Source organism: Camponotus vicinus, unplaced genomic scaffold (genome assembly GCF_025532165.1).
Source record: "Camponotus vicinus isolate PSW18456_S1 unplaced genomic scaffold, iyCamVici1.0 SCAF_12, whole genome shotgun sequence".
NCBI classification, from domain to species: Eukaryota; Metazoa; Arthropoda; class Insecta; order Hymenoptera; family Formicidae; genus Camponotus; species Camponotus vicinus.
Genome location: NW_028141948.1, coordinates 5090210 through 5102389, shown reverse-complemented (window position 1 = coordinate 5102389; position 12180 = coordinate 5090210). Strand labels below are relative to the sequence as shown.

Below are 12180 nucleotides of genomic sequence, written 5' to 3'. Positions count from 1 at the left end.
AGCATGAATGCAACAAACAAGCCTGATGCTAGTTGTTGTATCATGAAAAGTAATGATAAAATTTAGAAATAATATTATTTTCAGCCGGCGAAATACATATTACACACGATTACACATGGTTAAGCGCAAAATTTTTTCCCGATGTTCTGGTGTGATTTCGAAATCTGATTTTGAAGCGTGATTTTAACTTAATATTGAGATTAACAAACTAATATTTATTTTTTTGAGATTAATAAACTAATATTTATTTTATATCTCAAAATCATAGGATCATAGGATAATTATTAATTATAATCTGGAAATTTTATAACTCACTCTAGAAAAATTACTTATTTAAAAAAAACTTTATTTTCAAGTAATTTTATTTTTTTAAAAGTAATTGTGCTGATAGTGTGAAAATTGACAATTACATCAATTATTATACAATTTGATAAAATAGAAATTAAATAAAATTCTTTTTTATCTTTATCATCTATTTTTTTCTGTTTTTTAAATTGTACTAAATTCGTAAAAATTGATTTTTCTATATATCTAACTTTAATTTGTCATAATGTTTTTTATTATAATATATTTTATAATATTTTTATTTTTATAACATTTTATAATATATACATATTATAATATATATTATACATATTATACATATAATATATATTATACATATTATACATATTATAATATCATCAGTATTTTTTAACATTTTGACATAATAAATTAATCACAATAAACGAACTTCAATATCTTCTTTCGAAATGTTACATACTGACATTGTACAAAAAAATTGAATCAAAAGATAAGTATAGAAGACGTACCGAGAGATTGAGAAACGACACTTCCGATGCTCTTTGCGAATCTCTGACGACTGCTGTCAAGGCCGTTATAGCGGCCATATTCGAAAGAGCAAGAGCAATCAAGCTGGATGCGAGATGAGCGGATGCGAAAGCGGAATTTGTTTTGGTGGAAGACGTTGCTAATGTTGCAACCACTCCTAGCGCACCGGCAACCAAGGCACCTGCACCTGCCCAGAGTCCTGCACCGGAACTACCCAAAGAAGCGCCATGGACGAGCGCCAAAACACCAAAAACGACCAGAACGATGCCTAGGAACATGGCAAGATAAACAGATTACATATCATCTTCTTCATTTTTGATGGACAAATGACACTTTGTATATGGTATTGTGTACAATTATTATACCATATACATCTCATTATTCAGAGTGTTTGATAAAGATTGGACTAATGCTCATGAAGGATTAGAGCGTAATAAATTGAATACAAAAGTTCTTTATCAATCTGCAATTTTCGCAATAATTATTGAAATATTAATTACAAAAAACTGGCGAATGAGTGCGCGTTTTGCATACCTAGATTGTAAGATGTGTTCTTTAGGTATGTCAGCAACGAGTGTCGACAACGAAAAGTTTGGCCGTACATTTTCTGGTTCTCGTGTTTTCATTGTGTAACATTGTATGATACTCGCCGTTGGCATGCTAAAACACACCTTATGGTTTAGCTGCACGAAACACGCGTTTATTCGTCAATCTTTTTTAATTAATATTTTAATAATTATTGCAAAAATTACAAAATGGGAAAAATCTTTTCTGTTTAATTTACTGCGCTACTCCTCACGTTGATTCAATCTTTATAAAACTGTGTAAATTTTATTACATATTTTTTTGACTTATTTTTTCATATAAAATCATTATCTTCTAATTTATTTTATATATCATTATTTTAATTTATTTAAACTTCTTGCCTAATCATCAATTATATGGGGCATTTATTATAAGACTAGATCTATCTCTACAATAATATCGAAAAAATTAATAAATTAAATTTTAATAAGTTATAATTATATTAAATCGCGACACACATATGCACAAGAAAGTTTTTGTTACAATAATTTTGTTACAATAAATTATTAAATTCTGGAAAAAAGACAAATATGTTCTTTGTTATTCTTGATCGTATGGCCATCTTAATTAAATTGCGTAAATTTTTGTTCACATGTGATTATGTTTTCTTTCAATAGATCGAATGATCAGTAGTTTGATAGTTAGCGAATGATCTCAGGTATGAGAAGAACAAAGCAATATGCCAGAGATAATAATTAACTCATTCATCTCAATTGTTCCCGATTATTCAAGCGAAATAAATTGTAAGTATGCAAAGAGCATTGTGCTTTATAGTTGTGCAAAATGAGTTGCATGTACGACTTTCCAAGTGAAATGTTTTCACTCTTATGTTGCTTTCTGATTTATGTGCATTCAACATTTCGCTTCGTGACTTCTTGAAACGCACGCATGAATTTTTCGATCTAAAATGTATCACTATATTTAATTGTCTGTAATTAAGTGGCGATATATTTTTCCTGTTATAGAACTAATTTTCATAATTAATCGCAAGAATTTGCGAAAATTGTATTTGTACTTATTGTTAGAAATTCTTTGAGTCTACATTATTATATTTGTATTTTAATGTCACATAAAAGATACAAGATTATACTTCGATTTTATATAGATTCAGAAAATATCGTGAATGAAATGATAAAAATGCGAATAAAATATGAGAATAAAAAATGCAAATAAAAAAATGCAAGTAAATAAAATAAAACAACGTGATAATTTTTCATTAATAATTGTACAATGATAATTCCAATAAAGCACTATTATAATTCTAACTTTTATTTCAGTATTTATTATCAGTATTTAACGTCTTCATTTTATAAGATCGAGAAACATAAATAAAAGTATTCACTTGAAATCGTTTAGTTCATAATACATTTATGATTATATTATCTAATCTATTAAAGATCTCAATTGTACTACTTGACCCAATTGGAAATAAATACTAATGATATTAATCCTGGTATGGAAAGTATCGATAAAAGGGATCAGAAAACTCTCTCGCATCACAACTTACCAAGCAACAATTGTCCACAAGATGTAAACATGAATAAATTAGAGTCATTCTTTGTCTCAAAAGTTGCCTGCAAATCCTGTTGATCTTCGGATGTGCGCTTCGGATGCTGTTGCTGCCGCTGTTGCTTCTCTGAGATAAGAACATCTTTCGAGTGTTTGGACTCTAGACAACTTTCTGGCTTCAATTCCGAATCTTTTGATTCCTTCGAATGACTTGAATTTTGACTTCTCACTGTAGAGTCAAGCGCGATTGTCGCGTCCTCCATGATTTTCTTCCGAATTAATTGTGCATGGTTGACTTTTACGATAATAATATTATATCCCGCCGCAATTATTATACTATCTTTATTTACTGTTCGAAATAATTTTTCATCAGTAATTTCTTCTGTTTGTTTTATTCGAGGCACAAAATAGAAGGTAATATTTTAATCGTGGCAACGATTGCATTTTCCAAATTTATATGATTTCTCGTTTACTATTATATTGAATGTAATTTTGCGAAAATACATTTTTATGTCATGTGAATTATAATTTTATATAATTTTATTGATTTATGTATTTTTTTTTCATTTAAATTATAATGTATACTTTGAAATTTATTCAATTTTGGATTTTATTATACATATATATATATATATATATATATATATATATTTATAATATAAACAGATATATAAAAATTCAATTATGTATATTATTTTTGATATAAATTTGTTTCTCGAACTGTTTCTTAAAAATTGAATATATAGGATACATTAAAATACTTTTATATTACTTGAATATCTAGTATAAATTGTATATAATAATTGCGAATTAACATTGTAACGATAGAATGCTATGTTGAATTCAAAGTTGATTGTACAACGTGGTAATCGCTGATCCGACTGGTAACATATGCAGAATCGCAATTATCTAGAAATAAAGCAAAAACTTCTACAACACTTAGGAATAAATAACATAAAGTTCAAAATAAAATTTTATAATATGATAAGTAAATATAATGTATCATTGTTTTCTTAAGTATAAATGGATGATGTTATATCCTTTAATAATACAAGGTTTTTTATTCAAATTCGATTACATGAAATATGTATCTTGATTGTCATCAATACGGGAAACGCTATATAAGAAGAAAACTACATTACTTTAAGAAAAACTAATAATAAATTATAATAATCATAAAAATTTTTCATCTTTGTGTGTGTGTGTGTGTATATATATATATATATATATATATATATATATATATATATATATATATAAAATTGACAAAGTTTACATATATCTTTTATGGATGACACTGATATCGTGTTATATACTAATATCAAAACTGAAGTAAAATTGAGCTTGATATTGTTTGATATTTTAATCATCACATCTTTCTTATATGTAATAATCTTAATGCTCTGTATAATAATTTCTTCCTTCCGTACAATAATTTTTTCTATTATTTTCTCTATCATCAATAGCACGCACGCACGCACGTACACACGCGCGCGCTCATACACACACACACACGCACGCACACGCCCCCCCCCCCCCCCACACACACAAAACACACACAATATGAAGATATTTCAAGTGGCCAAGCTAAAGAAAACATTTATATATTATAATTGTATAATTATAATATACAAATATGTTAGATATAAATTTAAAATACGGAAAAAATTTCGCACGACAAATGTTATTTATTCAAGATAAAAAATATATAGTGTTAAAAATTATTGAGTGTATATGTATATCTATATCATAAGTATGCATGAAAATAAAATAATTTTCTTTTAAATTAATTTTTTAAAGTAAATTAATTAAATTTCTGTTATATTTAAATAACGCTTACAGTTTTGTTTTAGTTTTATAAAGATAAAGATAAATAGATAGATAGAGATAGAGAGAGCGGGGAGAGAGGGGGAGGGGAGAGAGGGAGGGGATGAGAGGGAGAGGAGGATAGGGTGAGGGGAAAGAGAAGGCGGGAGAGAGAGGGGGAAGTATAGGGAGGGAGGGAGAGGGAGAGGGAGGGAGGGAGAAATCCGTTAATTCTTAAACGAGCTATGATCGTCAAATACCGTGAAACTATTTTGAGCAACCATCTATCCGGCACAAGCAGCTTGTCAGGAAATTATTTTATTCGAAATTTATGAGATTCGAATTGCTTGCATACGAAAGAAGATATCGGTATGAAATAAGCAGGATAATTTGCGCTGTTACAAATTGTTCCAAGTATCATCGAAGTCGCTGCACTAAATGGAGAGATCCCGATTTTGAGATTTTCATGGGCAATTTTACTTACGCGCGTGGATTGTGTGTGTGTGTGTGTGTGTGTAAGTATTATTATAATTTATATATTACTTTCATCAATACAATTAATCAATGACACAGATAAAATTTGACACAAGAAGAGTTTCTAATTTCAAATTATAATTTCCTGCTGTGATCAATGATAACACATTATATTTTGATTAACAAATTCAGTTATTTAACACACGTGATGCTTAAATTTATATAATAAAATGCATTATTATAATATTATATTTTGAATGACAAAAATTCTCTAATTTAACACATAATCCTTATATTTACAATAAAATGCATGTTTGTGAAAGACAATTATATAATATTATATACATTGAAATTTTCAATATTTATACACACACATACAGTATGTTTGATTTAAGTGGATATGTGAAATCATTCTTCAGTAATTAAAGATTTTTAAAGAATTTATACAACGATTGCTTTGTTTGGAAGATGACATTATATTGTGTAATTAGTTTTGTAAGTAGAAATATAAAAAAGATTTCAAGTTAATGTAAAATATCAATTTAATTTTTTTTAAATCATTGTTATATTTTTTATGCGATAACAAATGATGAGACAAATTCAACAACCACTAAAATTAAAGGTTATTAAAGATTAGGTTAGGTTTCAAATCATAAAATATTCTAAATTAATAAAAAAAGATTCTACATTAATAAAATTTTTTTATGTATTAATATGCTTAATTTGAAATAATAATTATATTATAATTTAATAGCTTCTATACATATTTGACTTCTTATGTATGATTTTTTCTTGACTTTTAAATTTTTCTTGTTTATTGATATATTTATTCGATCGCTCGCTCATTAATTAAAAAAATTATAAACATATTATTGCGGAAATTGATGTCAGTTTTGTTCGATTGTTGTTTATGGAATACATTACTAATTTCATTGAACGATAAATATTTTCATCATCTAACCATACAACTTTCCTGAAAAATTTTCTTGTATAATTAAAAATAATGAAGATACTTTAGATTATTACATTAAGTGGGGGTTATTTTATATGTACAAATAATTTTTCTAATTGTAAGTGAGGTAACCAAACTTTTTTTATATAAATAGAAATAAATAAGATAAATATCCTGTCTAATATAAAAAAGAGAGAAAAATTTATATACTGGCGATTCAAAGACATCAACCTACATACGTGTAATATAGTTGAGAACTAATCGCAAAACAGTGATTAAAACATGAGTTGAACATCCCAATCGAGTCTTCCATATACACATATACATTTCTTCTCGTGAATAAACATACATAACGGACCATTCTTACAGCTGCGAGGCATCTTTCGGAGCGTTTCGAGAGAGCTTGATGGAGATTATTATTACATTCACCGAAGCGCTTGGGTCAGCACGTACAACAGAATTTTTGCATTTTGCTGATTTTAAAATATTTCTTTCTCTCTCTCTCTCTCTCTCTCTCTCTCTCTCTCTCTCCTTCTTTCTCAACACTGTTTCCCTTTTTATGAAAACTACGAAGTATGAGTATGTCTATCTTTTCACAGTATGTATATGAGCAAAGATTTATAATATCTGTATATCGTTAATATTATCGTAAATTTATTATATATTAGAATATAGTAAATATCAACATGGAAAAATTTTGTAAAACATTCTAAACAGTGCAATTGTCCCATAAATACAGATATGAACTGTATAATAAAGATAGAGAAACAAAATTGTCGCATAGCATCAAAATCGAAACTCATCGAAATTTTACTAATTAATTTTTACTCTTATATATATATATATATATATATATATATATATATATATATATATATATATAAGTTCTTTCTTCTTATAAACAATCATAAAATACCGTCTGTCATAAATCGTAAATTGTAAATTACACAATTATATAATTATAATGTAAAATAACACATTAAGAGTATTACATATATATACGAATAAAAACTTCAGTGAAAGATTAGCTTCTTTGAAAGATTAGCATAATTATAACGCGAATAATTGTGACTTAACATACCAATAAATTATTATTGTCGATTCTTTCGAGTTATACATCTCGTCACGCTAATTGAAAACGCCATTCAAGCGACCACTCTTTTTCACTTTGCACGGTCTCAGCGGAGACGATTGCGGTTGCGATTTCAAGAAAATCTATCGCGTGACCGATCTGCCGAGCATTCGATCGGTGACTGGAGTTGCGCGTCGAGAAATGTACACTATCCCAGGCAGGTTGCAGGTACACTATTCCTACCTGCTGCTTCTGCGTCTCTTTCTACTTCTCTCATCTTTTGTACATTGTTTCTTTCTCTCCCTCTCGTTCACTCGCTTTTTCTTCTTTGCCTTTCCCCCTCTGCGCCGCATTGCGTCGGAAATTTGCGAAATGGACGCGAGAGATCAGTCACCTTGCATGACTTCGTTATTGGAAAATGTACAAGAATTAGTACTCCAAAGCCGATAATGTACTTGGGACTCCCGCGCATAGGAATTAATCATATTTTCGCGACTTTCTAAAGCATTAACATATTATATATTTAGCAATTTATAATTGTGTACAGAGTGATAATATGTTAATAGTAAAATTGCAAAAAGGACTAATTCTATACGTAGATATAAATAAAAAATGTAAGATAATTACAAGATTAAATGCAAAATTATTATATTATCTTTTTCATAGATTTTATATATATTTTGATAATTATATATATATATATATATATATATATATATATATATATATATATATGCCGAGTCAAATTTAATAATACATATTGAACTGGTCCTCAAATAAAATTCAAGTTTAAAAAGATACGAAGACATTATTAATTTTCCAATTTATAAGAATTTTCTCGAAAATGACACTCGCCTAAATTTTTATTCCATATTTTCTTAATCTGTTTTTATGTATGCAGAATCATATTTATTCTTCCAATTGTTTCATACAATTATGGGATATTATATTTTTATACTCACGAGTTAAAAATAAATAAATAAATAAATAAATAAATAAATAAATAAATATAAATATATATATATATATATATATATATATATATATATACTTAATTTTTTGTACAAAATGCTAATTTTATTTAAATGCGAGAATCTCATTATAGAGAAAGAATTATTCGATTCGAGAATATTAAACAATTTATATAAATTGGCACTTGGGTGAATCTTTACGGTGAAATGGGGATGTATAAAATCATATATATTTTATTGTGAAATTTTATGCACGCATCACATTTCCGTCATCAATTATAATGTATCCTCCTCTTCTTTTTTCCTTCTTCTCATAGTTCTTTAATTCCAGAGTGCATATTAATATGCAGTTATTCTTGCTCTTGCGCACAATGTAATTTTCCGAATACGCTGTGACAAGTTACTCGCATTTAAATTGAAAAAAATTCATTCTTTGCTTTGAATTTTGTCGATGCAAAATTAACGCGGTGCAATTAAAAGATAAATGTAATAGACAATAAATCATATGAATAAAAGCAAAGAGAAAATGTCTTCAAGAGAAATCGAGGGCAAAGGGTTTGTTTTAGAGTAAAAGTACAAAGCAAAAATATATTTTGCATTCCACATAAATAAAGACTATTATTTTCAAACGAATGTAAATGATTAAAATAGTTTTATTAGTATATTACTCAACTCGAGAGTATAAATTTATAATATTTAATTTATATAAATATATATTTTCATACTTTTTTTATATATAATATACAATATATACAAGATCTACTTATGGTTTTCCTTTGGGACACGTTACGAGAGACATCCTATATATACAGGGTGTCTGATAACTTTTTATAGTCCCGAAGTATGAAGGTAGATTAACTCGAATTAAGAAGGAAGATCCTCTACTGTTTTGCGATATTCACAATAATTAATGAAAAATTAATTAAAGAACATCGGCCAATCTGCTTGAGAAGCGCGCGACGAAGCGGGGGGCGCTCTCCAAAACATGATAGCGGCGCGCGGCGTTTCAGCGTTACGTTTAGTGAGTAAGTTCCGCCCACTACTTCGTCACGCGCCTAGTATCAAGTTACAGTGGGATGGCCTTTTTTGCCGCGCGCTTATACTTGCACGGTTTGACTGATCTTATATAGTGTCTCTCGTAACGTGTAAACAAAGAAAAACCATAAGTAGATTTCGTTAAACCGAATTAAAAAGTCCCATACCATTATGCAAACAACTACGTAAAATTTCGAGATATTAATTAAAAAAGATCAACCATCCGTGCGAATATAAGCGCGCGGCGAGGAAATCCGGCTCACTAGCTGCGTTCGCTTTGCACGAATCACGTGCTGTGAGCATCATTCTGTCTTTATTGCACATCGAATATCAAACGAAGATAGAGCGATGTTTTCAGTGCTAAAAGCGTTAAAAACGCAACGAACGCAGCCACTGTAACCTCATTCTAGGTGCGTAGCGAAGTGATGAGTAGAGCGTGCCATCATCATGTTTCGGAGAGTCCTTCCACACTCATCGCTCCTTGTGTGTGTGTTGGGTGTATATGTGTGTATGTGTGCATGTATGTGCGCGCGTGAGTGCACGTGTGTGTCTCGCAATCGTATTATCATATATATTTTAATAAATTAAAAAGAATTATAGAATTATTAAAGAAATATTAAAAAATCTAAAAAAAAGAGACTTCAAAATAAAAATTTTAAAAGAAGTCTTTTCGTATGCTGTATTTTAATAACAAATTTTTCTTATGCATTGCAAGCATATCAACATCTTCCCTGTGATCTTCTAAATAGAGATCTCCGCTTCGAGAAGTGCTAGCACACAAACGCGAGTTCTTGTATGCATTGTTCGTGTTAAGATGCATTTGACAATTAACATTGTAAAATTAAGAGTAAGTAAATTCCACATACAAGAATGTTTCAAACTTTTTTAAAAAAATTATTCCTTTTTATAATAAATTATACGTAAGAATTGCGTATATACATATAGATGCGACAATATTTTATATATATTAATCAGTTCACTGGTACACCCGAAATCAACGTTTTGTGCCAAAACTGGTGAGAACAAATAAATTCGTATTTTACATGAAAGTTTATCCATAAGGGATTTTTTGCGTCGCTAGTGACGAATCAAGGGTCGAAATTTCAAAATTCAAAATGGCGAATCCAATATGGCGGACTAATTTTATTTCATTCTGGAGAAGATCAAATTCGATATGTTCGCGTCTTTCGAGTCTCTTATTATGAATCTATAGACAAAATTGCAAAATTTAAACTGGCAGATCCAATATGGCGGTTTCTAGTGATTAACTTTGATATTCCATTATGGAAATATATCACACTCGGTACGTTTTTTGGTCGCAGATAACGGATTAATTTAAGACATTCAAACTTGAACATATCGAATTTGAATCTTCTCTAATGGAATAACAAATATAATAATAGAATAACAAAATTAATTCACCATACTAAATCCGCCATTTTGAATTTTAAAATTTCGATCCCAAATTTGTCATCAGCGACTCGAAAAATGTGGGTGTATCAAGTTTCATGCAAATCCGTTGAAAATTGGCAAAGTTATTCATAGTGGACATATATGGGCCATTACCAGTTGTGGCATTTGTTTTTTTGGTCATATATGGGCCATTACCAGTGAACTGATTAAAAAATAACTTTTAATCGCTGTAAGATACATAATGATAAAAAATAATTAAAATTGCAAAATTTAAAGTTATCTCAAATTAAACAATTATGTATTAATTTAACTAATGATAATTTAAAAAAAAAAAAAAAAAAAAAAAATATATATATATATATATATATATATATATATATATATATATATATACGCATACATTAGCATCTTAAAAAAAAACAAAATGATTAACCAATTTTATTTATTAAAAGCATTAAGATAAAGTCATTTGAAAACTAAAGATATCTTTGAAGAGAATATTTTTTGTATATATATTTCATATGAAATATATATACAAAATATATACAAAACCCTATACAAAATATATATATATAGGGTGTTCATTTAAAAATTTTTAGGAAATGCAGTGTAATTGCGCTAGAGTTAAATGCATTCTTCAGAATGCCTTTTTCGCACAAATATTTTACAATTTGCGTAAAAATACATGTACGTGAACATAGTTAGTCACGATTCGACATACTGAAAAGTTAATCGCGTATATTTCTTTACGGTATCCTCTTCGCAGATATACATCGCTGAAATATATCTGCTTTTGTTGTGTATGTATGTGCCACGCATCGTGTACTCGGCCGTTACTTCTATATAAGTATGTACTGGTACTAATAGTATGTACTACTCGTAAGAGTTTGCTGTATTCAGTGCCGTACGTAGACCGTTAATGCAGGCGGAATTTTTAACATGTATAATGGAATTTCATTTTCCATTACTTTTGTAATAAAAAAAGGAAAAATCCAAGAAAAAAAGGAAAATAAGAATCCAAGACATATGAATTTACCGAGGTTACATTCATTCCAAGGCAAAAAATTTTCGCGAGAAAAAATTAATATTTATCTTTTTTTTAATGCTTTTATTTTATTTTTCTATTTAATTTTTTTTCATGGTATGATTATAATTGTCATTTTTTAAAGATATAAATCACTTTTTTCGATTTGTATTTTTTACGAAGATAATTAAAAAAATTATGAATATTTATTTTATTATAATAAACAGACATATGATTTAAAAATCAAATATTTTTTCCATGGCTTTAAAACAAATTTAAATTATTTTCTTAAAATTAAAAATTAACATTATGTCTTTTCATATTTTAAGACTGTAAAGATGCAAATTAATTCTATATTTTAATTTTTTATATAGCATATAAATGCTATATAAATAGCTGTTATATAGCATATGGTTTTAGCGCATTCCGATTCTCAATTTTTATTTCCACTCTAATGAGTCTTATTTTTCTTTCGAAGGCAAAATTTGTATAAAAAATATAAGAAGGA

The 12180-nt window shown here is 28.2% G+C and overlaps 1 protein-coding gene across 5 annotated transcripts in view; it reads right to left on the bottom strand.

Moving 5' to 3' along the window:
• Engase (cytosolic endo-beta-N-acetylglucosaminidase) overlaps nt 1-12180 on the bottom strand; it is a 63821-nt gene that overhangs the window by 12137 nt on the left and 39504 nt on the right. For all 5 annotated transcript variants that reach the window (XM_083085645.1, XM_083085646.1, XM_083085647.1 and 2 more), the window contains exon 9: nt 813-1099. In XM_083085645.1, the coding sequence (XP_082941771.1) occupies nt 813-1099 (287 nt within the window). The remainder of the gene's footprint in view (nt 1-812; nt 1100-12180) is intronic.